The sequence below is a fragment of the Natrix helvetica genome, assembly GCF_964273705.1.
Source record: "Natrix helvetica genome assembly, chromosome: 4".
Lineage (NCBI taxonomy): Eukaryota > Metazoa > Chordata > Lepidosauria > Squamata > Natricidae > Natrix > Natrix helvetica.
The window spans coordinates 33,202,191-33,229,997 of NC_138550.1; the positions used below are offsets into that span (position 1 = coordinate 33,202,191).

Here is a 27,807-nt window from a genome sequence, read left to right on the forward strand (position 1 = left end):
TGGGCAAGCAGAGCGTTTCTCTCTCATTGTTTCGTGTAACTGCTGGAATGCTCACATCCCGAATGCCTAAGAGAAACACAATCTGAACACTACTGAGCAATAATTAAATCAAGAACTCTTCAGTGCATTTGCTGAAGGTAAGAGGGAGACTGTGGGAAGAAGTTTCTTTTAACAGCCAATAGGCATTTTGCTTCAAAAATCAGTTAGTTCACTTTATATTATTTTCACAGCACAACTTTTGGACTTAATGCTGAGATCAATTATAATACTAAATAACTTTCTGGTTCTCCTAAGCATAAAAATATTTCAATACAAAACTGAAGCATTAAATTAAGAAAAAGCGAGATAGGAATTACACATAATTTCCTACTGTGTGCTGGACAGAGTCATAACTGCATTTTAAACTGGGAGAAGATTCAGTGACTTTGTAAATAGTATGAAGAAAGTTGTAGCAGCTTTTTGAATACATCATGTTATATGTTATAGGCATGTAGAAACATGCATTTATTAAGATGTATTGTGCTTTTGAACAGCTTTAGTAGTTTTAAATTTGGAAAATGTAAATTATAAATCAAGTAGCATTGACAGTAAGATAATTATTACTTTTAGAATTTTAATTCATTTTTAAAATTAACTATATATGCTCATAGGGGGGGAAAGGTTTTTTTAAAACTAAGAAATGTTTTTCAAGAAAGTCATTTTATTTTAGAAATTGCTTTTTTCCCTTCTGTATTACATGCTGTTGAAAGGTATTGATCAATGTAAACTACCTGGTCCCAAGGACAGCCACAGTATCAGCAATTACATATTCATGATAAGATTAAGACTGAAGCAAACTAAATTAGACATGTAAAGCACTTATTATTTGGAGTGAGCATGGGAATACATTTGAAGATTTTATTGCCATTTATTCAGATCATTCTTCCAATTCTATATTCATTACGTAGCTATCTTACAATATATAAAATTTCTCAACTCATGAAAATAGATCTCTTCAAAATACAATAATAACAATTGCTATGCCCATGAAGGTAATTGGATATAAGCAATGTTACTTTAAGAAACTCAGTAGAATAATTTATAAAACAGCAGTTTGTATAGTTTATTAAGGACATGCTTACAATGTATACAAATTTAAAAATATGTATACTGTTTGTATATGTATACCATTTGTTTTTATTAATAAATTACATAATCTATTGTTAATAAAGTATTCTAAATATCTACTTGTCAGAGTGAAATTCTCATTCACTGCTATGATGGCACTTTTATCTGACCAATTAACCAAGTGTAAAGCAATAGCTTCTAAGATTTTAAACTAATAATCTAATGATGAATAATAACCCCACTTATTTTGGTCCTTTCAAACTATTTTGGAAGTTAGAGCAACTCACTTTACTGATTTTCAGAATAAACTAATTCAAAGGAATTGGGATTTTAAGAGACTATTATTTTTAAGGATATCTTTTTAAAATGTAGTCACCATGTTTTAGTCGGATTTATAAAACATGAAATATGCCACCCCCAAATTTTGTATAATTAACAGATTACTTTAAATATAGCCAATATTTTACTGTTTATTAATTTACAGAAATATTACTGGATTGAGAAAACAGCAATCTTTGAAACAAAGATCATCAGGCTACATAAAGCATAAATTATAACACTTTAAAACAGTTTGATTTGCTGAGAAAGCAAATGAAAGAAACATTTTTTCCAGTCATCTGGTTTAAAAACGTTTGAAAACAGGAAATGGAAATAATTACAATATAATTTAAGCACTAATGGATAAACTGCATTTACTCTATTCAAAACCATTCTCTTTAATCACTATATCAACTAGAGGTTTATAGCCCATATTATATGTTTAAAAGTTTCCATTCAGATACCAAGATTTATTTGGTTCTCATCAGTTGTTTTTAGAATTTCACCAACAGATTCATTTTCAAAACTACAAATCAGGTTTTCCTCTACTCAGTGCCATACAGAAATATAGGCCTACAGTCTTTACAATCAATCATGGCTAATATTTTGGTTGGAGACTGTAGGAAATACAGTCTAAAACAACTGGATAGCAGAAATGTGACATAGCTTATTTTCTTATTTTGGTTATCAATAAATTATTTTAGATGATATTAACAGATTAGATAAATTTAAGTATTTGATTTCCATGAGAGATTTGTACACGTGCTTAACTTTCCCAGTCAAATTAGTGGCTTAAGTATTGTTTATTGCAGCAATTCTGTTTCTACACAGTAAAGCAAAATGCTATAATCGACATTGCAATAATTCTCTTTCCAATTATTCTTATTCAATATTCACAAAATCTTTGTAACTCTGCAGCTCAGGTTTTACTTATAGATTGCTACGTTTACAGAAGCTTGAAAGACAGAAGTTTCAAAGATTGTGGACAGGAATAGCAATGCTACAATTATATTAATATTACAGTAAATTGTGTGGATTTAAGTCATATTGTCCATGAGATGAGTAAAATTTCCATTTTTAAATAAATAAGAACAGTGCTACAACATGATAACGTGATAAATTATGTCAGTTGGTTTCATTTCCTACACTATTTTTCTAATTATGCAAGTTTGGCTATCACTTAATACAAAACAATAACATTGTTCCTTGGTGCTTCTTATATGCACTTTACATTGAAGGAGCTCAATTTGGCCGATGTTGCAATCGATTCTTTCATAATACAGCATATATATAGTATTAACTCATGTTTAGTTCAAACACAAATTATGTATAATATGATGTTTTATTTTGGGAAAGTGTTATGAATTTATGCCATGAAGCGCTTTATAGGTTATCACCAGGACTTTAACTGAACCTGAAAGCAAACTGGCAGTCAGTGCAGCCCATGGAACATAGATGTAATACGAGCTGATTGAGGTGCATACGTAATTGCTTATGCAGTATCATTTTGCACCAATTGAAGCTTCTAATACTTTTTAAGGGCAGTTCCAGTACGGCACATTGTAGTAATCCTTATGAGTGATACCAAGGCCTGACTGATTGCAAGTAGGATGTCCCATACCAGGAACATCCTACTTGCGGTATACAGTACATACTTGTGCAAAGGCCCTTCTTGCCACAATGTCCTCCTCCTGTTTCTCAAACAGGAGCTGTAAGTCTATAAAGGCTCCTAATAAATTCTGCTGGATTGGTACCACCCAATCCAGAACAAGAGATGGACAGTCCCCAGACCCACAAGCCCCAACACATAAATCCATTAAATCTTGCTTAGATTAAGCTGGAGTCATCTTCACCCAATACCAAGCACTGATACAAGATTTTCAGAGCATCACATAAGTGGCCAAAAGTAGGGATATAATTTTAGTATCATCAGCATACTGATGCTACAATCAGCCTCTGTTATTGGATAATAAATTCTTATTGCATTCAATAAAAATAAAAACCTGATTAAATAAATTATAAAACCCTTACATTTAGCATCTGCCTTTTCTCCAAGGAATAAAACATAACTTTCATGATTTCCCTCCATGCTACCCCAGCAACTCTGTAAAATAAATTAGAACTAAGAAAATATGCCTTCACCAATATGACCTAATTTACACACTTATCATGTCCTCTCTAGTGTTTTCCAAATCTCAAACTCTTCATCTCTTGGTCTATTTATTATCTTAATAAGCATGGGGAATCTATGGACCTCCAGATGTAATTGAATTACATTTTCTAATCAGCATGGCCAATGGAGTAGGAATTAGGAACATCTGGGGGATTATAGGTTCTTCATACCCACTGCTACCGATAGCAGTAATTCCAAATACAGATGGGAATGTTAGCACACGTTCCAGGGTAGGAGTGAAGATCAATTTAGTAGCTTTGAAACAAAAATATTTAAAGTGCTGCTATATGACCTTGGAAATTAAACAGATACATGGGAAAAGAGAATGGAAAAAGAAGGGGAGTTCCTCCTATTACATGGCCATTTCAGTATCTGAAGCTTGATCCTGTGGCCAGGGCTTCTAGAAAAAGTGGCCATAAAGTACAGTTCTTGAAACTATTATTGTAAAATAATATTTTATTATCAGTAAACCTTGTGAGCAGCACAATGAGTTGTTACTGAAGGAGCTATGATGGTGCAGTGGTTAGAATGCAGTATTGTAGGATGACTTCTAAGGTTGGTAAAATGGTTGGGGGCAATACGCTGACTCTGTAACCACTTAAAGAGTGCTGTAAAGCAGCGATCCCCAACCTTTGCAGCTTAGCGGCCTGGCTAGGTGACAAGGGAACCTGGCTGCGCAAGTGGCAGGCAGTGCACGCACACATGCGGAGTTCAACTTGTGTGACAAGTGGGTCAGCACACACACATATGTGTGTGCAGCTCTATTTATGTGAGAGGTACACTGGCACACATGTGCATCTGTGCGCAGCTTGGGTTGCATGAGCATCGGGATGGCGCACATGCGCATATGTGTGCAGCTCAAGTTGACCTATGTACACATATACTCATATACTAGTCTGCCACTCGTGCAAGTTGAACTGTGCACAAGTGTGTGTGCTGGCCTGCGACTTGCGTGGCCTGCTTCCAAATAGGTCACGGCCTGGTAATGGGCCATAGCTTGGAGTTTGGGGACCTCTGCTGTAAAGCACTACAAAGCAGTATATAAGTCAAAGTGCTATTCTTATTGCTACTGAAAAACAGCCATTTTCAAATTCATCTAAAAATATAAGCTAATTTAGGAAAGCAGATAAGTGTCAACATTCAATTGATTGTGTTATTGTACTATTTTGCTTCAGTGTCATTGTTGCGTAAGATATCAACACTATCCAGTAAAGTGTACTAATATTTGAAGGAAAAGCTGACAGGGACTTCACAAAATTAGTCAGTGGATATGTTACTGCTCTAATAACATTTATCGTGAAGCAATGCTCTCTGATCTCTTTGAGGCTCACTGCCTAGTCATGCAAGTACTTTTAGAATCAGGATATTACTGTAATGCCCAGCTTTCTAAAGGATTATGATCAGAAAAGTAATAAACCTATGGTTTAGATACAATATTTTGAAATCAAAGATCGATGTTATTCATATAAAAAGAAACATTTGCAGAGCAAGAGAAGACCCCACTGAATACTGTATTAGTTTTTCTTACCAAGTAAGTTGCGTATATGTTTGCCACAACTCAAGAAATATTATTACTATTAGATACATGTTTGCTACAGTTCAAGAAATACTATTTAGCAACTGCATATAAAACCAAAATTCAAAAACTTTTCAGTTGAAAACTATTTTTTTTTCCAAAAAAGGTGTTCTTAAGAAGAATGCAGCTATTAGCTAGAGTAGTTTAACTTTCCAGTTTACAAACAATATATATGTTGAAATATTATTTCTAATATAAAGAGCTGCTGTTATTGATATTCCAGTGTGAAAACAAAATTACAACTGAATATTTTCCCAGAAAAAAATAATAATAGCACTTAGACTTATATATCGCTTCATAGTGCTCTTAAAGCCCTCTCTAAGCAGTTTACAGAGTCAGCATATTGCCCCCAACAATCTGGGTCCTCATTTTACCCTCCTCGGAAGGATGGAAAGCCCTTTTCCATCCTTCCGAGGAGCTGAGTTAGCTGAGTTAACCAGTGAGCCGGTTAGATTTGAACTGCCGAATTGCAGCTAGCAGTCTGCTGAAGTAGCCTGCAGTGCTGCACTCTAACCACTGCGCCACCTCAGCTCTTAAGCAGAGCATTATCTTGGTTCAAATTTGTCCTTTCAAATTAACCAAACTGATAATCTTGGGCTGACCACAAATTTCCCATCGCTGTAACTCTAGCAACAGAATTGGACCACATGGGATAAGATAACTGATTCTGCACGAAATATTGTAAGCACTTTAGTGCCAGGCCTACTAATAAGACCTTAGCAAAATTTTCTGGGCTAGTTTAAAACTAAAGAAACGTTTAGTACTAAACAATTCAGGAGCTTACAGCCAAACAGTTATATAACATAAATAACTAAATCAGAATAAGGACAATATATCCAACATGAGGTCAGTCTGTTCTCTGATTATATGGAAAAGGTTAAGTGGTAAGTTTAATTTTAGCACAAAGAAGGCAAAGTTAGATGAATTAGAACTCAGGAGATCTTTCCTCATAGTCCTGTGCTCTCAAACCATCCCACATCTCTAGCGTCTAATCTTTCCATTTCCTCCTGTTACCCTTCCATCTGCATGACAGTAATTTCCTTGCTGATGTAAAAGTTAAGTGACTTCCAGTTTTGACTGTTCTAAATAAAATTACTTGTTGCTTTTCTGGCCTAGAATAAATCTGCCTGGGGGGGGGGGGGGGGGAAGGAAGGAGACAAGAAGAATTTCATACATATACAATTCCCAAGCAAGCTGAAGAGGAAATCAGATGGCCCTTTTGTTCAACACTTTACTCATTCAAAGTCTTTTTAACAATCTTTAACATATTGTAATAACAATTAGGACTCAAATCATGATTTACAGTAATAAATAAGATCAAGTTTGTTTCTGATGTCTGTATGGATGGGATCGGACCAAAATTTACAAGCCGTTTTGAGGTGAGATGGGAATTGTCCCCAAGAAGTCCTTAGTTTTGTCTGTAATCATTCTACCGCTGTCCCAGTAAAGAGCTGGATACACATAGCACAGTGGTGAGATTCAAAAAAATTTACTACAGGGTCTGTGGCCGTGGCTTGGTGGGCGTGGCAGGGGAAGGATACTGTAAAATCTCCATTCATTCCCGATCAGCTGGGACTCAGGAGGCAGAGAATATATGGGAGTGGGGCCGTCAGAGGTGGTATTTACCGGTTCTCTGAACTACTCAAAATTTCCAGTACCAGTTCTCCATAACTGGTTAGAACCTGCTGAATACCACCTCTGCTATAGCAGCATTGTATTGGTACTCGTCTAGTAATGGTGGACTACTCATTCCAACCATATTGTAATTCTTTATCTATTCTGCCCATCTTAGTCTAATGCAAGCCTGCAATACCAAGACAGCAGAACAGGATAATGAAAAAGCAGTGAACACGAACTACTTGGCTCTGCTGAACAGATTGAAACAGTGCAAAGCTGAGATGACAGACCTCCTAGGATCTCCCAAGCAGAGCTGGTTTTAGCTCAGCTATCTTCAGAACTTTGTTGTAAAAAAAGCCTCTGCTTGATTAAAAAAGAATAGACTGTATAGGAGAGTCAACAGACAGAATTCTACAGCCATATTTGTCCCACTTATGGTGACTTTTAGGGAATAGTCAACATTAAATCAATAAATATTCAGTTTACCTTATTTTATATATTTATTTATTTAATGGAATTTGTCCAACAAAAACGAGAACAGGAATAATAGAATAAAGAAGTACTATTATGTATTATTAATAAGATGAAGATTATAATTTATTATTATATAATATTTTTAAATAAGTCTGTAATATAAAAAGAACTTTAGGGCAACTGTTTATAAACAAGAGAAGCATGAATTGTAGGATGCTTTTATTGCATACATTAGCTGTAAACAGATATAATACTTTTCGCAGTACTAAAGAAATTCACGAAATTCAATCTTTCAAATATTCAAAAAAAAAACCTCTTGTTTCATTAGACAAGAGTCTAATGACAAATAGGAATAGTTATTAATCTGAAAGATAATTTTTGGTTACCTCTACCATTTTCTACCCTTCCAAATCAAATAAGGGTACAAATATTGGTTTAGAATATCTAATCAGCCTGAAACTTGAATATTTAAAAGAACTCTTTTGCTATATCAGCAGGCCAGTTTTCTTAGATCTGGGCAGTCTACAAAGATAAGTTATTGTTCTACTTTTGGTAAAAAAAAAACATGTAATGATAATGTGAATAAGATACTATGGGTAAGAGAAGACAGTAATATGGAATATTCTCCCTCAAGAAAGACTTTAGGTGACTTTTTGAGTAGTGTAGAATGTATGTCTTTGAAACCCCATTTGTTTCCCTTAGTATTTGTAAACAAAGTGGCCATTATACAGGTAGTCCTTGATTTGCGACCATAACTGAGCCCAAAATTTCTGTTACTAAGTGAGACATTTGTTGACTTTTGTCCCTTTTTACGACCTTTCTTGCCTCCATTGTTAAGTGAATTGTTGCAGTTGTTAAGTTAGAAACAGATATTAAAGGAATCTGGTTTTCCCATTGACTTTGCTTGTCAGAAGGTCACAAAAGGTGATCACATGACTCCGGAACATTGCAAGCATCCTAAATATGAGTCAGTTACCAAGCGTCTGAAATTTGATCAGGTGACCATGGGGATGCTGCAACAGTCATAAAATGTGAAAAAGGTCATAAGTCACTTTTTTCAGTACCATTGTAACTTTGAACAGTCATTAAATGAACTATTTTAAGTCAAGGACTACCTGTTAACGTATTGTATGATTTCTTGTTTTTATTATTTTCCCATATATGCAATTAGATTTGTCTGAATGATGGCTACTTTATATTGTTACCTTGCTGGAATATTTTTTTTCTAAACGGGGTATATTTTAAGTATATTTCAACTATATAAATCAGGGGTCCTCAAACTTTTTAAACAGGGGGGCAATTCACAGTCCCTCAGACTGTTGGGGGGGGCGGACCGGCTGGGGGTCATATGACTGGGTGGGCGTAGCTAGGTGGTCATGTGACTGGTTGGGCATGGCCAATTTAGCAGTCCACTTTGCCTTTGTCCTTGCTATACTTGCCCCTCCCCTACTCACTCACCGGCCCTGGATCATATGGCTGCTTTTAAAGAAGCATTTTTAAAGCCTTTTAAATCACTACTTTACAAGCTGGCAGCAGCCCCTCCCCTACTCACCCACCAGACCTGGATCACGGGGCTGCACAGGGGAGATCACCCCTCAGTCAGCTGACCCTCCCCCACACCCTTCGGCCTTACCTTGGGCAGCAGCGGTGTGATTAGAAGTGCAGTTCAACCAGTGAAATAACTAACCAGAAGTGCAGCTGAAGTGAATGCTCGCTGGAAGATAAGGTCGATGGTGAGGAATGGGGCCAGGGGTGGGACTGAATTCCACCACTCTGCGGGTCAGATACTTTGCATTGGCAGTACATATCCGGCCCAAGGACCATAGTTTGAGGATTGGTGATACAAATGGTACAAAAGGGAAATGTGAATGGGGATTCAAATACAGCTTTTTACTTATATATTATTTCCTGGCATTCAACCATTCTAAGGGTAGTCTTTTTCGAATAGGTTTAAACACCTTTGTCAAAGATAGAATACCATGTTAAATACTAAATCAAAATCATTTTTCCTAACTACTGTTCTAAGGTAAAGGTAAAGGTTCCCCTTGCACATATGTGCTAGTCGTTCCCGACACTAGGAGGCGCTGCTTATCTCCGTTTCAAAGCTGAAGAGCCAGCAAAGACATCTCTGTGGTCCTGTGGCAGGCATAACTAAATGTCGAAGGCACACAGAACACCTTCCCACCAAAGGAGGTTCCTATTTTTCTACTTGCATTTTTTACATGCTTTCAAACTGCTAGGTTGGCAGAGCTGGAACAAGTAACGGGAGCTTACTCCATTATGGGACGCAAGGGATTCGAACTGCCGAACTGCTGATCTTTCTGATCGACAAGCTCAGCGTCTCAGCCACTGAGCCACATCCCTTACTGTTCTCTGTTCCTCACTGTTCTAAGGAATGGCATTATCTCTTATTACATTTCAACATCCATGTTATAAGAACTTCTAAACTAAATGAGAAAAGAATAGGGTTTGACCAAACCTGTTTGATTTAAGCTTTGGTTTTTCAAGTTATGATTTGTTTCCATTTAGCTTCTACAAGAACTAGAAATATAACTTACATATTGAGATACTTATGCAATATAACCTAAATGAGAGAGTCAACCAATTTGAACACTGTCGTATGTTGAGTAGACAATTTGTCACAATCTTTCTTGGGTTAATCATATGGAGAGAATTAGAAGGCAAGGAATGTGACATCCAGAAGTTGCTGCTAACTGGAGAAAAAAAAGGAAATGATAGATTTCTTCCCAATTAAAGGCTGAAAATCATTATGCTTCCCTTTTCACTGTTTCACTTCCTTTTTGCTAGGAGAAAAAGAGAAGTTACTTGGCTTCCAATTTAATTCCATCAAAAACATTATCGTTTTAGCAGCAAAAATCCAACAGTTCTACTTTTCATTTCATTATATTCTTCTTCGGATGAAAGAGGTTGAAAATGGTTGTCTATAAGTGTATATAAGGGAGATGTGGATATGTCTGCTGTGCATGTAAATAGATGTATCACCAAAAAGCTTTGTGCAAAACACAAGACTTAAATTTTTCTACCCAGTAACTTTTTTTGATTGAATTATTACATGCAATTTCAGAAATGAAGTTAAGTAACTGGCTCCTAACAAATTAGTATAATTTATTATAGTCTATGCTCTAATATGCAAAATTGACACATGGTTTCTTAAACCATATATATATATTTCATGAGCAACTGAAAATTTCTTTAGTTTCATGAGCAACTGAATATAATATACCATCAAGAAAACCATCAATTAGAGATGGAAGATTTATCACTACTACTGCATTACAATGAGTATAACCAGAAATACCTATAAGTAATTAAGCCTTTGTTGAGAAATTCAATAATTCTCAATTATTGAGAAATTTTTATAACCACTTGGTTCTGCTTTAAGTTGTCAACCTATGTTTAGAAAATATTTAGTCAGTGTAAATTTAATTTACATATGAATTGGCTAATTAAATATATAGTGTAAAGTCAGGATAAAAATATTTTAAATTGCAGAGAATTTACATTGACCTTATCAGCTGGAAAACTGACAGCGTGGGTTTGAGACCCAAGTGCTGCACTACAGGGTAAACTCTCGTTAATTGCCCCAGCCACCAGTTCAAAAGCTTGCAAATGTGAGCAGATAAATAGGTACCATTTTGGTGGAAAGGTAACATTCTGGCCACATGACCATGGAAATGTCTTCAGAAAATGCTGGCTCCCTTAGCTAAGAAACGGAGATGAGAACTGCTCCTTAGTGTTGGACACAACTGGACAAGGGAAATCTATACCTTTTTTAAACAGTATTTATATTATAATGCCTTAATATTTAAAAAATAAATGCAGTATATTCAAATTAAAAATGACAAATTCAGAAGATATATTGATATACAATAATTTTATAAAAGTCTTTTGTATTTTAACAATAACTTTCACACAGTCAGTACCACAACTATTCTTGCTGTCATCATTTTAACTGCATTAGAGGAAAGAAGAAAATTTTTAACAAGTTCTCACCAATCTTAAGTTGGACACATGGAAAAATAAAAAACTACCAAATCTTTAATGACAAGGGTAAAACACAACTGTTTTTAATTTTGTTTACTGCTCATTCATTCTTTTTTAATATTAGGTATTAATATTAATTATTTGGAATCAAAATATAGAAAGAAATTTAATAAGTTAATAGACAAATTGTGCATCATTTCAGAAATATTTCTTTACTAGATTCCTTCAACAATGGCAGAGCTTCTTACATAGTTGAAATCTTCTTTAACAGTCAGGGAAATATTCAGATATGTATCTGCCTTGAAAGTATCCCATAATGAGCTGTCAAGCATCAGGACCTGACCATAGGAATATACATTTGTATTATGTCATAAAACCTTTAATTTATATTATGACATAAAACATAATTTTACGTCATCCAATTTTTATACAATTTGCCAAACTTCAAATACACTTGAGTTACACATCCTGGACTTTCTATACGCATTCTGTACATTAAGCCATTTCAGCTCATTTTTAAACTTCCTCTAAAAAATTTTGTTCTATGATGCACTGTTTCATTCAGGTAAAGGTTACAGACATAATAGTTTTAGTAATATACAGATGTCAATAATAATGTACAGTATTATGTTTATATATTATATTTCATAGAGAAAGAATATTTTCCTTTCTTTTTCCTCACTACTAGTTACTGAATTAAACTGGATAATCTATGCTTCCTTTACAAAGTGTTTTTACATAAGTTCCTCTCTTTTTAAAACAGATGTACTTTAGGGATACAAGAGTAGCTACTTATTCCCACCAGGTTTTAATTCCATCATCTTTTTTCTTAACTGAGAAGGAAAATGTTTCCAACATGTTAAGACCCTCCCTATTTTTATTCCTAAATGAATTTTCTTTTGGAATAAGTAGGATGACAAAATTCTTCCAGGAATACTCCCGATTTTATACCAAAATTAAAACCACAGATGTTGAATTAGTTTTTTAAAAAAACAATAAGCAATATACAATAGGTTAAGACTTCCACTTGAGTACATTTATTTGGATTACTTATTAATTTGATTGTTTTATGTAAAGCACATGGGCATTAAGAATTTGTACCAGTTTAATGGGAAAAAATTATTGTGTTCACAAGCATGAGTGCCTTTTATTGCAAAAACCACCTGTTTGTTGCTTACATATGACTCACTGATTTCTTGGCCATAGACACATTTCTCTATATTTGTAACAAACTCCAAGTGACTCATAAAAAAATTATGTGTGTGCATGTGCAAACCTGTGTGCATGCATGAGTGTGTGTGTGTGTGTGTGTGTGGTGTGTTTAAGTCATACAAGTAGGAATCAAGAGAAAGTAAAGAAAAGCAACCCCTTCTCTTGTGGTTGAAAACAGAACAAATTGGGAATGTATCAGCTTACAGATATTTTAAATAACACTTATTTCTAAGAATCAAAATGGTTCTTTACTATATAAAACCACTGGATAATAAAATAACAAAGAACCACTAAACAACAAAGAAATAGACTATAATGTAATTGGAATACTAGTGCAAAAATATATAAGACAGATAGGACTGGGGAAAGCAAGCAGTTCAATTTTTATGGATTCAGCAGCAGTTTAATAGTACTTTCACGTTCATTAAAACAAAAACTGAAAAACAATATAATATAATTCAGTGGCCCATTATATTAAGGTTCATGAAGGTCCCAGTTATCTCTAACAAAAGATAGTCAAACGTTATTAATACATTCTTCATCCCAAATATAAATTGTATAAATTAAGTTGATCCATGCCATCTAATACTACCTAGAGCTCTTATTTAATGCCTTCACTTTAAAACAGTGTAATAGTAGATTCAAGGTACAATAGCAAGAAAATTAATTATTATAGAGGTAAAGGAACAGATTAGAAAATATAGTCTTTTAATGGAAGATGAATATAATAAATATTTTTCTTTGTTTTTGTGTTTAGAAAAAGCTACCTAACTGCTATAAAACTAATGTGTATATTTCTGAAATTTTCAAAAGAAAAATATATTTATATATAGATATAAGGTAAAGTCTCCTTCAAATTGAGATTGATTGCTCAACATATCATGAAAACATCTATTTAGTTTTTTTTAGTAATTATATAAAATGGTTTGCCATCCTTCTGCTGAATTTTTTTATTTTCTTTCATAACATACAATTGTATTAATATTTTAAGTACTTTTACAACTAAAAGTGACTTTCATTTTCTTTCAGATTAAAAAAGCTCCTTGAACAAGATGCAGTTTATCAAGCAAAAAGAGAAAAGGAAAACTGCAAGAAAATAAACCAACTGAAGGAAGAGTTAACAAAACTGAAATCATTCACTTTAATGCTAGTAGATGAACAGCAACGATTAACAGAAGAGCTGAATCAAAAAACTGAACAAATTCAAGATTTAACCACCTCTGCAGAACAAGCACATGAAAAAATATCCATTGCAGAATCAAAAGCCCAAGAACAGGAGCAGAAAGCTCTCGGGTTGGAAGGAGAACTTCAAACACAAATCAGAAAGACTTCCCAAGAACAGGAAGTTACAATGGCCAAATTAACCAATGAAGAGAGCCAAAATCGTCAGCTCCGCTTAAAATTAACGGTTCTTAGTCGACAGGTTGATGAACTTGAAGAAACTAACAAGTCCTTAAGAAAGGCAGAAGAAGAACTGCAAGATCTAAGAGAGAAAATCAACCGAGGGGAATGTGGAAACTCTACCCTTATGTCTGAAGTAGAGGTGCTCCGGAAAAGAGTCCTAGAGATGGAAGGAAAAGATGAGGAACTCATAAAATTGGAAGAGCAATGCCGAGAGCTTCATAAGAGACTAGAAAAAGAAGCCACACAAAGTAAAAATTTTAAAGTAGAAGTTGATAAACTCAATAAGAGAATTATGGAGCTTGAGAAACTGGAGGATGCTTTCACCAAGAGCAAGCAGGAATGTTCCTCTTTAAAATGTAACCTAGAAAAAGAAAAAACATTAACCAAGCAGTTGTCCCTGGATCTTGATGGCCTAAAAGCTCGTGTAGGAGAGCTTGAAACCACCGAGAATAAATTAGAAAAAACAGAGTTCATACTTAAGGAAGATCTGTCTAAATTGAAATCATTAACTGTAATGCTTGTAGACCAAAGGAAAACAATGAATGAAAAAATAAAACAAATGGAAGAAAAGGTACAGACTGCAAATTTACAGCTGCAGTTGGAACAAAAAAAAGTGATGTCAGTCACAGAAAAATTGATTGAAGAGAGTAAGAAAGCATTAAAATTTAAAAATGATGCTGAAGAAAAAATGACCAACCTTACAAGGGAGAGAGATGAATTGAAAAACAAACTGAAAACAGAGGAAGAGAAGGGAAACGATCTCTCCTCTAAAATGAATTTGCTAAGAAAAAAGCTTCAGTCCTTGGAAACCATAGAAAAAGAATTCCTTAAAAATAAACTTAAAGAGACAACAAAACCTAACCCAACTTTCCAGCAAGAAAACAACAAGATTAAAGAACTAGTTCAAGAAATTGAGAAGCTGAAACATAAACTGAAAGAAATGAAGGCCATAGAAGATGACCTCATGAAAACTGAAGATGAATTTGAATCTTTAGAACGCAGATATGTTAACGAACAAGACAAAGCCAGATTTTTATCAGAGGAACTTGAGATAGTGAAGAGAGAACTGGCACGATACAAGTTAGCAGAAAAGACAGAATGCAACCATGAGCAGAGATTATTCAGAAAACTCAAGGAAGAAACAGCCAAGTCAGGTCATCTTTCAAGGGAAGTAGACGCATTGAAAGAGAAAATTCATGAATATATGGCAACAGAAGATTTAATATGTCATTTAAGAGAAGACCAGAGAATCTTGCAAAAGAAACTTACTCAACAAGAAAATAAAAACAAAGAATTAGGCAGAGAAATGGAAACTCTTAACAAAGAGCTGGAGAGGTATAGGCGTTTCAGTAAGAGCCTGCGACCAAGTCTCAACGGAAGGAGAATCTCTGACTTACAAGTTGCCTCCAAGGAAGTACAAACAGAGCCAGTTGACAATGAACCACCTGATTACAAGAGTCTACTTCCTTTGGAACGGGCTGTCATAAACGGACATTTATATGAAGAGAGTGACAATGAAGATGATGATAATGATGATGAATCAATGATATCTTTCAGTAATTCTTCAATTGCAAATGTAGCAAATAACAGCAAACTGTGGATCCCCTGGATGAAGTCCAAAGAAAGCCACATTCAAAATGGAAGAATTTATGCCAAGCAGAATGGAAATTGTATTCAGCCTGGAAATTTAGTTTTAAGTCACACACCAGGCCAGCCTCTTCATATAAAGGTCACTCCAGACCATGAGCAAAATACGGCCATGCTTGAAATAACAAGCCCAACTTCAGTGAATTCTCACTCTTTTACGAGTACAGCTGTGATACCCAATTGTGGCACAGCAAAGCAAAGGATAACTATAATTCAAAATGAGTCTTTAACTCCTATAAAATCTAAATTACCTGATGCCTATCCAGCTCAAGAGCAAGCCATGGCACCTCTCACTATGACCACTTTCGCTAGATCTCAAGTACCTGAATCATGTGGCTCTGTAATACCTGAAAGAACAATGTCTCCTTTGGCTTTGACAAGTAGAAGTTCCCCTGAGCAATTATGTTCACCAGTTTCCTTGGAAATGACTGACAAGCATACTGTGTTCAAAGTATCCCCCGAAAGACAATCATCTGTGCAGTTTCAAAGATCCAACAGTTCTAATTCTAATGTAATAACTACTGAAGATAATAAAATACACATTCATTTAGGAAATCCTTATGCACAAACGATTTCTAATTCTATAAAAAACAATAATCCTTGCACTCCTGTGCAAGATAACAGAACTCCAAATGGAACACCAAGTAAATCTGTCAACAAAATTACCAGCAGCATCACTATTACACCAACTGCAACAAGTCTCCCTCGACAGTCACAAATTACAGTAAGTAGTGTCTACCACTGACTTTTTGTAATTCCGCTGACATCCGTATCACTATGGCAAATATATGCTCTCCTTCCCAGGAAGATCATTTTTGGGACAACCATAATGAGAATTTGGGGCAAATTCTTTGCATGTGTCAATAACAGGATACAAAACTAACTTGCTGGCTTGTCTCAATAATCATATGAATTGTTCACTTACTATATTATCTGTTCTGTAAGTATTTTCTGTTAGATACCTAGATGTGTACCTGTATAAATGCAACTTCATGTATTTATATTTTTACTATTAACATTAGTTCATCTTACAATCATTTCACTGACAAAAATTAGCATAAAACAGTAAATATTTTTCTAACCATTGCCTGCAGAAATCATTTTCTTTTTATTCTTGTGTGTGTATTATTTAAAGCAGACCATGCATATTTATTTTTAATCTTTAGTCACCTCTTACAATGTTTTAACCAGAAATTAATTTTTAGTCAATTGTTAATTTTTTTAGTTGACTGGATTTGCTGTGGGTTTTTACATATAAATACTTTCAGACGGAGCATTATATAAAATTGCATGTATTTTAAATGGTGATAATGAACTAAAATGAGACTCTAGGACACTGTACTAGTTAAGTGATCAACCTGAGAACCAGATGGCTGCTTACGTATAATTTAAATAAGCTGATAATTATCTGGTTTAAGCAATCTTTCCTAGCTCAGGGCCCATAAATAAGTAAAGACTACAAATCCCAGAATTTCTAGACAATATATCCAAGATTGTCCTGAAATGTCTAGAAGGCAACAGGTTTTGGAAGATTGGAGTAGAGCAATATACATCTCTTAGTGGTTTTTTTTTAAAAAAAAACAGCCTTCAGTATAGACTGTTTTAAAGATTTGATACATTAAATGTTTTCAGTAATTGGAAGGAGTGAAACCCTATCAAAACAAAATTAGCAAAATACTTTTGAAAGATCAATGTTTCTCCTGCTTATTTTTCCTTAAACATAAATTAAGATATAGTATCCAACTTGTTTAAAGCCAGTAATTTCTTTTACCCTATATTTCTGGGAGTATAGGAAACTATCTCAGATGTGATTATTTATTTATCTAGCCCATTATTCTCTACACCAGACTTTCCCAATCTAATGTTCTCCAGATGTGTTGGAAATCAACTCTCATTTTCCCTGCTATCATGGCTATCACCACTGCTTGATGTGAAGTCAAGGAGATGATATCATTCACTTGGGGACGCTGATCTCTAAAGTCTCGGGCAAAGAGCCATCCAATCATATTGTATTTGATTTATTTTTACATGGAGATGCTAGATATTCTCATATCAATAAGATGTGAGCATTAAAAAAAAGAATAGGTAGTTAATTTTAATCAAACAGGCAAATAATCTAAGTACAATTAATCAGTGGAATGACTTGCCTCCATAAGTTGTCGCTATTCCAACATTGGGGATTTTTAAGAAGAGTTTGGACAACCATTTTTCTGAAATGGTATAGATCAGGGGTGTCAAACTCGCGTCGTCACGGTGGCATCATGCACCGTATCAGGACTTTTTGCTCCTTCATTAAACTGGGTGTAGGCGTGGCCAGCATGTGACGCATCCAACCGATGGACCGTGAGTTCGACAAACCCTGATATATATTTTCCTGCTTGAGCAGGACGTTGCACTAGAAGACCTACAAGATCTTTCCAACTATGCTATTCGGTTAACTTAAGAGAAAAGGAGTAAATGTATTAGAGATGTAAGATAAGCAATATTTTCTTGGTACTGTAGTTTGGGAATAGATAACTCTTAAGATGTTGCTAGGAGCCTCTCTTCTGAAGCTGCAGAAATGAGCTACAGTTGGTTCTTGATTAGTATTAGTGCTGATTAAAAATCACAATAATATTCAACAAACAACATAATAATCAAACAATATAAAACAATTACAACTCTTCATTTCAGTTGATCTAAATCTTCAATTTAGTCATTTATTTTAAAAAATGATTCATCAAATTAATTTATATTGCTACCTATTTCTTTTGCAATTCCAAGCAGCTGACACTCGATTAGTAAATAGCAAATGAATAGGAGAAAATAGTACAAATATAAGTAGCATTTGAAGCCCCCACAGCCTAGCTCCAACCACACAAAATAACACATAAAATGGTCATGCATACTAGGGGAACTGGTCATAAAATGGGCAAAACTCACTTAACTGTGTGGCTTAGCAACAGAACTTTTGGACTGAATTGTGGTCGTAACTCAAGGACTATCTATATTTAATATTAAGCCCCTATCTCTTTCTATACTGCTACAAATTGAGCTACTCTAGCCCAGGGGTATCAAACTGGCAGCCGTGGGCTGGATGCATCATGCGCAGTCCACACCCACCCAAGCTCTGCGAAGGCGAAAAATATCATATGTCACATGATGGCAACGTGACGCTGTGAATTTGACACCCGTGCTCTAGCCTCTGTGCATGTGTAAGTCACAAAGATATACTCAAGATCAGCTGCTATGAACAAATTATTTAAATACACAGAGAAAGATGATCACAGAAAACATTTAAGATCTTTATTTCTCCTCAAAATGCCAATTCTGTACCAAATACCATGTAAAAAAACTATCATAATATTACTGTAATCGGCTAGCAACAGATGATGCCAATTGCCTCTAACATTCTTCTACTTTTAACTTAAATACAGGGTTTCTCTCTAAATGCTTCAAATGGTAACCACATCCTATGAAATTAAGCAATTCTATCCTGAACCCACAGTAAATTAAACATCCTATAATATGAGATTTACAAATCCTTGAATCATCAATTGCATCATAAAGGGCAAGGGCGAGGTATTAAAAAAACACCAAGCATTTACCCATTCTTTAAAGATTCATTTAAAATATGTGTGTATGTGTGTGTATCTGAAAAGAGCAAAAATTAAAGAAAATTTGAGTCATACTATAAGTCATCCATACAAGTACTATTTCTCGGGATGAGTTGAAAGTTAGGGTTTTTTTTTCCCAGCAGAGGCCAGCCAGATCCCATTGACATACACAATTAGGTAAAAGGAAATTGTCTGCAACTATTCCCCACATTTGACAATCCATAGCTACAGTATTTGGGCAAAAGTGGTTTTAGAAGTGGCAAGGAACATGTAAGAGCACGCAGCAGTAGCTTTCTGAACTTCCTTCCTCTGGCATACCACTTCCCAGGCTACAAATTATCTGTTCTGCCAAGCTGGGCTCAATGAGTCCGAGGGGTTTAAGTGTCGTTTACATAATCAGCGTGTATTTCTAGTTGCCATGCTTCTTGTAGCCTGAAGGAGTAAGGAAGAGAATGAATTAGCTTCATTATTTTTTTCCATTTAAGATAATCCCTCCAGAACACAAAAACATCAATTATGTTTAAAAGCTTTTAAACAGAAATAAGTAACTGAAGTGGTATTCAACATTTCTATGCTGTACAAGCGGGTTATACTTTAACAGTAACAGTAACTTTAACAGTTAACGGGTAATTTTCGACTTACAACCACAGTGGGACCAGAATTTTTGTTGCTAAGTAAGATATTTATAAAGTGAGTCAAGTCCGATTTTACAACCATTTTGCTCTTGTTAAGCAAATCACTGCAGCTAAATGAATAATGCAGTTGTTCAGAGAATCCAACTTCTTCCATTGACTTTGCTTGTCAGAAGCCACTGAAAAGGTCACAAATAGTGATCACTTGACCCTGAGATGCTCCAACTGTCCTAAATGCATGCCAGTAGCCAAGCGCCTGAATTTTGATCACATGACCATAAGAATGTTGCAAGAGTTGTAAGAGCAAGGGCTGGTTGTAAGTCACTATTTTCATTGCCACTGTAACTTAAAATGCTCTCTAATGGTTGCAAGTTGAGGACAACCTGTAGTGTATATAAACAATCAGCATATTTTATAACTATGAAAGTTAACATTTATTTTCTAAGTTTTTCTTGTGGATCAGTATCTTGAGATAAGTCCTTCTCCAATAAATAAGAGAATTGTTTATTTAGAGAATGTATCATATGTAATCTTCCAGCTGAAATATTATTAAGGGATGCTTTTATCATACACAGTAAGTTTGTCTCCCTTATGTTATATATAATTGATATGACTCTACCACCTTTACATTTTACTTTTAAATATATTTCTATTTCCTTTTAACATTGTTTAGTATTTCTCATTAGAGGACCAATCAAAATGTATTAATGTAAGTTTGTGTTTGGCCCTCTTTATGTATAATACTCCACTGACATAAAATAGTTCCCAACAGTGAACAATTATAACAAATATTACAAACCCAGAATATGAGACTGATGCATGAAAGGAAGATTCATCAAGAGGGCTTTGTGATCACTGGAACAGTAGAGAATCAGGAAGATGATCTTGAAAGAAATTATGTAGGCAAGAACCATTATGTAAGCAAAGTGGGCTAAAACATTCCTTAAGGCCTGGCAAACAAGGAAGTAATTGGAAGAGACTTGGGCAGGATCCTTCCTGATTCAATGGGATATAAGGAGGAGAAGTAATGCACAGGCTTACATGATTCAATTATTATAACCTATTTCTAAGAAGTATAGTCTTCCTGTGGAACCGATTTCCTGATCAGGTCCCCCCCTAAAGGCACACAGGAACTATCAATTTGCAATTTCAAAATGTTGCACTATTCTTTAAGACAACAGTGGGCAACTCTAGGACATCTACTGATCACTTTTATAGCTCCTGACATTCTTTACAATTGTGCCTCTGATATTCAAAAGTATAATTACAATTTTCTGAGGTAAACTTCAACGCAATGAAATAATAGCCAAGGTAGGTCTTCCAGTTTAACAGGATGATTTTGCCTAAAATCACTATCCCAAATAGACTCCCAGCAATTAACAAATCTTACCACTACACCCCTGTGGCTTTATAGACAATATAAAAACAACAAAAAAGGACAAAATAAAAGGCAAATCTCTACTCACTTAAAAATAAGCTAATGAATGTTGCTTTTCAGCAGATATGAACAGGACTGCAGAGCATACAGTATAACCAGTTACAGTGGTTGAGGATACAGTATGTGGTAGAATGGCACGTATGATCACTCAGAACTCTCCTTTCGGGAGAGGGGGCGGTCTATAAGCGCTAAGAAATAATAATAATAATAAGAAGAAATCTCCTATGTACAATTGAGCTATCTCCTGTATGTACAGAACTGAAGAGGCATCTACAGGTGGCTTGTAACTCATCTATCTATGCTACCTGATTTTTAAAAGATATTAAAAGTCCAAGTCACAAGTTATGAAAGCAAATAAATGGCTGAATGAACTCTATTTAGTGTTCAATTGCAGCTGCTCTAGAACAGATTACTTTCATAGAAAAACTCATTTTATTGCAACAACCAATATAGCAAATAAAGAAAGCTGCTTTTTAACCTGGTCAGATTTATTTCTTCCTCTATATAGAATTGCTTGAAGTTGACATAGCATACTAAACCATGCTTTGTTTAAAACTACACAGTGGCTTTGTGTAATAAATAAATCTAATTTATTAATCCACAGTAGTGTAGGAAGTTAGTACCTAGCCCTCTCCCAGAAGAATGAATTATTATAGGACATATTAAAAATGCAGAATATTATACCTTCCTGGATGAGAAAAGGAGAAACACGCTCTTGGAAAGCAGCCCCCAACTTTGTCAATAGGCCCAGAAAGACTGGTACCAACCTATCTACAAGACAAAAGACTGGGTCATCTTATATACAAAAGACCTTTGGCTCCAGGGTGATAAGAATAGCCCTTCACTCAAGATCCAAACCAGGATAAAGCCATTAAGCAATCGGAATTGCCCAAAGCTCCTTTATTACATCATCCAGCAAGATTCAACCAAGCCTAGGACTCAAGACAACCTACAAAGTTATCCCTGCATGGCCCCATGGGAGTTGACAACCAATCAAAATACATTTCTTACACAGGAACAGGAAGCTTCAAGGCAGGGCCCAAGAGAGACTATAAATCTCTCTCTGTCTCTCTCTCTCTTTCTCATCCATGTGCTCGACTGCCCAGGACCTCAAACCATGTGGTCCTGTTCCCCATTAAAACCATTCTTCCAAGCAGTCTCCATGTTTCCAGTGTCTTTCTCACCACTTGGAACTGAACCCAGATGGGCATTTCTTCCAATAGTAGCTCTCCAAATTATAGCTTTAATATATGATTTCACATCCCTGCACATTTTCTTAAGTGGGAAAGTCAGAGACTGAATTTTTTGATGCAAAATCCAATTTCTCGTTTGAAACAAAATTCAACTTTTAATATACAAATTGTGACAAACCTTATTTTCATAATCTGCAGGATTAAAAGCCAGTGGTTTCCACATATACAATTCGTACTGACAAAAACATTTTTTAATGAAGTTTATAGCCAATTTGAATTTTGTACGGATGCTTAATTGGCTATATGTTCAAGGAGATTAGAAACGATAGGTCTTAAAATTCCCAGTTATTTCCTAGGTAAAATTAGATCTGGTATTTTAAAAATGTAGTTGTCTTGATTGTTGTATTCTTCCAAACAAATTAAGAAGCTTTGTCTCAACTTAATCTTTGTTTCTTTTTCCAATGAAAATTATTTTGAAGGCAAACCAACACTTGCCCAATGATAAGAAGCAGCTGGTTGGGGAATTCTGGGAGTTGAAGTCCACAAGTCTTAAAGTTGCCAAGTTTGGACACCCCTGGACTAGAGGCAGCAGTTCATGCTTCCTGTTTACATATTTCCTCTCCACTACCACAGCACATAATACTAGTATATAAAACTCCAAATCACAATAAATTTTATTGAAAGGTTCTGTTAAGAAAAAATACCAGCATAGGTTGGGAGGTTTTACTCCAAAATCCAAAAGCTAGGATAAAGCACTATTTCTCCTCCTGGGTTGGGCTGGGTTGGGCCACCCAAACTGCAGCTTCATGAAGAAAACTATAGCCAAATTTTCTCTTTATTGTAAAACAACATATTACCTGTTCAAAGAACTCAGTACTTTAGGTTAATTGCCTTTCTCCCCTAGGTTTATAATTTATAGCAAAATCCTTGCTACCCTAGCATAATAATCCCTATTACGTTATCCTACTAATAATCCTGTGCTCTTTCTACTAATTGGTGAGTAGACAACTAATTATTAATACAATAATTTGACTTTCTGGAATAGAAATCAATCAATTGTACCCCATGCTAGCCACGTATTGAATATTATAATAAAAACCTCTGAAGGATATTTAATTTTAATTATTACGTACATTTAATGAAAACATATATATGTTTAAATATTTATCAAATATAGGCATGCAAAGCTGCTTCTTTATAATAAATTACATATTTTATTAAATTAAAAATAAATTAAAATAAGTTAATATGGTGTCATCAAGCAAACTATTACAAGGATACCATCTCAGATGATGATAAGAAAAATACTCAAGGTCAATTTTCACACTGTCAGTGCTGCCCCACCAGTTGATCATCAAACTTAAGTCATCAAGCTTAAGTCTTGCCTGCAGATTCAGTTTTCCTGCATATATACTGTTTACATTTTATAGCCTTAATTTAGTGGGAATAGTTAGATGTAATTAGAGTTAATGCAGGCCTCTCCAGTCCAACAATTTCCAGATGTATAATTTCCTTTGTTTGCTACATGCTTTCTCACAAGCAAGCCTGAGTTCTGGACTCTTCTGCTTCCTGAAATCTAGAGATTAATAACATCACTAATATTAAAGGAGACATTGAAAGGGGGGTTAAAATGTTGGATGTCAACTGACCAGAGTTTGGTTTTAAGATGATCTGGGAAACTTAGCAGTTTATAATAAACTAACAGAACTCCAAGCCAGTACAGGTAGTCCTTGACTTAGAACTACAATTGAGCCCAAAATATCTGTGCTAAGTGAGACAGTTGTTAATTTTACCCCACTTTATGACCTTTCTTGACACAGCTGTTAAGTGCATTGTTGAAATTAATAAGTTAGTAACATGATTGTTAAGTGAATCTTCCCCGTTGACTTTGTTTGTCAGAAGGTCACAAAAGATTCATGACCCCACAATACTGCAATTGTCATAAATACATGCCAGTCGCCCAGCGTCTGATTTTGATCACATGACCATGGGATGCTGCAATGGTTGTGTGAAAAACAGTCATAAATCACTTTTTTCAATGATGTTGTAACTTGAAACAGTCACTAAGTGAACTGATATAAATCAAGGACTGCGTGCATTAGCCAAACAAGTAAAAATTCCAGAAGTTGCAATCATATCACATTTAGAGAATGGTGAGAGCTGAATTAACATATTGAATGTTTTATTCTTGTTATTTTCTGCATGATTATTATGAACTTAAAATGCCACCAAGTAGCCCCTTTCTTGCAAAAAATAATTGTGGCCTATATAGTGTTGCACAGAACGTTTTATTATTTCAAGTTTCCCATATGAACTTTATTAGCAATAATGCCATATTTTACTTCTTTGTACTTTTACTTTTTTGCCATATGTTGCTTTACAACTGGTGTTCTCGGTATTTTCTTACAGTTAGGAATATCTTATATACATCTCAATGTCTCTGCCCCAGAATCTAAGAAAATTCAAATACTAGGAACTATTGAGTTTTGCTGCCCTCTAGAGATAATAAGTAAAATAAATCCTTTAAAAGACTTGAATATTCAGCAACTCAGAATACAGCACTTGGCAAAGAAAAAACACTACTTCATATCTCACAACAATGAAAGATCACCATAATTTCAATGGGCTATTCTCTTGGCATTGGGAATCTAGTTCTTCTCTGAATCAGGATAACACCATGGTTGGCTCTTATAGTAAATCTATCAGCAAACTACCCAATATTTAAATTAGATATTGTGATTACCAGTCCATATGTTTATCACATAATATGATGCATTGTACCAACCCAAGGAATTGGGTTAATTAGAATAAAACAAATAACCATAGCTCTATCATGCAAGTGAAGCCCATAACTTGGTTCACATTAAGATGAATTGCTGTTTGCTTGTATTTTGCTTAATATGTTGTACATATCAGACAATTTATGTACACAAGGATTTACAGTTTAGCATGACGTGTGAATGCAGACTACATAATCTAGTATCTTTATTTTTTTTTAAAAGTAAAAAATATTGGCATGTTTTGAATACACTTTTTCATACAATTTATACATTAAAATTGATAACTGCAAATATTTTCATTTTTTTTTAAATTATAGATTGCTGATGTTTTTCGTCAAGCAATTCCTATTAGAAATCCTAAATCAAAAACCATCAGTACAACAGTGCTACCAGTGAGGACACCCTCTGGACAATAGAAGAAACCCATTTAAGATACTAAAGATGGGACATCAGACATCACCAAATATATTCCCAATGCTGCTACTCAAAATGTCAGGAAGACATAAGATTGCTGATGTGTGAGATAATCGTTATCTAACTCATAAGTAGAAATGATTTTTTGCACACCAATACAGCAAAAAAAGATTGATGTTGACACTGGAATTAAAAAGCATTGGGACTTTCTCATAACCAGAAATCTACTATTCAGTATAATCTTGCCCCATTTTCCTAATAGAAACCAAATTCCACAGTTTGTCCTATACTATGTACTGGATGAAGTTTCCACTTAATTCAAATGAAGCTATTGTGAATTCCCTACATAAGATCTACATTTATATTCTAGGCAATGTCAAAACAACAGCAACAAAGCACAGAGCATGATGAAGAGACTTTAAAGATGCAACCACCATAGTATTCTGCTATTATTTTCTCGCAACTTTCCCTGTGCAGTATTAAGGGCAATTGTATTATTGATTCACAACTCAACCAACCTTAAAGAGATAGAGTTCTTTAAGGACCAAGGACAAGGAATCAGGGAGAAAACAAAGTATGCAAACCCTAGAACAGGGATGTCCAAACTTGGGAACTTTAAGACTTGTGGACTTCAACTCCCAGAATTCCCCAGCCAGCATGGCTGGCTGGGGAATTCTGGGAGTTGAAGTCCACAAGTCTTAAAGTTCCCAAGTTTGGACATCCCTGCCCTAGAAGGACAAGTGCATTTTTATCCTCAGCAGGAAAAAAAAAAAGCAGTGATATCATGACACTGTAAAATTACCATAGGATGATGAAGTGTTACCAGCCCCACTTCAGCCTCACCCAAAAACAAGAGTAAGAAATCCTACATACTGCATAAGTATATAAAGAAGTGAATTACTGTCACCAACTGTGCATTTGACGTGTTTTTCAAAGTTGAGATGCTGTGAATTTTGTTTACTACCATGCATTTTTACATCAATGTTTCTAACATATGGTAAATGAAAAACTATTTTTTTAAGTTGGATTCTTTTAAAATTATTAGACCTGTATGGAATGTAGAATAGGCAAGAAATGTTTTCATGGCATCTTATTATAAAATAAATTATTTTAGTATTTAAATCGCAATATAGGGATTAACATTTTCATTAAATAACATTCCTAAACTACTTGTGGGTACTTCATCACTGGAGGTTTTAAGACAGTCACTTATCTGAAATGGTGTAGGATCTCCTGCTTGCTCAGGGGGTTGGACTAGAAGACCTCCAAGGTACCTTCCATTCTGGTACTCTCTTCTGATTGATTGATTGATTATTCATAGAAAATATTTTTCAATTAATAGAAAAGCATAGGTGACAAAATTAAAAGGATAACTGAAGGATACTCCTAAATCATTTGGGATTGTACAAAATGAAATTCTCTAAGTCAATTATTTAGAGCCTCAATTAATGACTAAATAAAAATGACTTTTTACAAATGAATGTCTCTGGAGGAGACAAAAGCTACTTTTACAGGGAATTGAAGCTGACCTTTTTGTAGATGTTGTTATATGAATAAAGGCTGACTAACAAAGCATACAGTACAAACTGATGGCTTGCTTGTATAAAATGATAGCCAGCCATGGATCATTTGCTATAGAATTAATTCACTGCTTTCAAAAAGTTACTTTTTTTCTCTCAGCTGTTGCTAACACAACAAACCTTATAAAGCCACAATTATGCATGATAAATCCCTCATTAAAACAGAACCATATCCGCATCTCAACATAAAAGTTGATTAACCAATCATTCAATACAAGCACACAGAAATTACACTGTATCTTTCAAGAAAGTTTGAATTTTTCATGAGATGGGAACCATCCCTCATTATACATCAATGGAAAGAAATAACTCATTTGTTTAATTAGGTTATCTTTATCGAGTTTCCAGACTTTTATGGAGATCATATCACATTCCAGGTCATATTTATGCAGAAATACTGAAAATTCAAAAGGGATCATAAACTTTTAAACACCCACAGTAGTTGCTCTTTAAAAACTAAACAGGCAAGACCTAGTTAATCCTTCGATAGGAGACCATCAGGAACTCATATGACTGTGACTTTGAAAACATTTCCAAGAAAGCAATATGACCATATTGATTATAGTTGTCTGGAGCTGAGGTGGATCATAAATGGAGACCAGAAGTTATATACCATGATACACTGTAAATCCTCAATGAAT

At 34.8% G+C, this 27,807-nt stretch overlaps 2 protein-coding genes across 3 annotated transcripts in view; one reads left to right on the plus strand and one right to left on the minus strand.

Moving 5' to 3' along the window:
* Positions 1 to 27,807, minus strand: part of CMSS1 (cms1 ribosomal small subunit homolog) — a 169,527-nt gene that overhangs the window by 139,619 nt on the left and 2,101 nt on the right. The window lies entirely within an intron of this gene.
* Positions 28 to 26,952, plus strand: FILIP1L (filamin A interacting protein 1 like). The gene is made up of 4 exons (XM_081952077.1): positions 28 to 137; positions 13,512 to 16,257; positions 25,490 to 26,184; positions 26,328 to 26,952. Exons 2-3 carry the CDS (start codon positions 13,627 to 13,629, stop codon positions 25,586 to 25,588), a joined length of 2,730 nt encoding a protein of 909 aa, XP_081808203.1. The 5' UTR covers positions 28 to 137; positions 13,512 to 13,626; the 3' UTR covers positions 25,589 to 26,184; positions 26,328 to 26,952.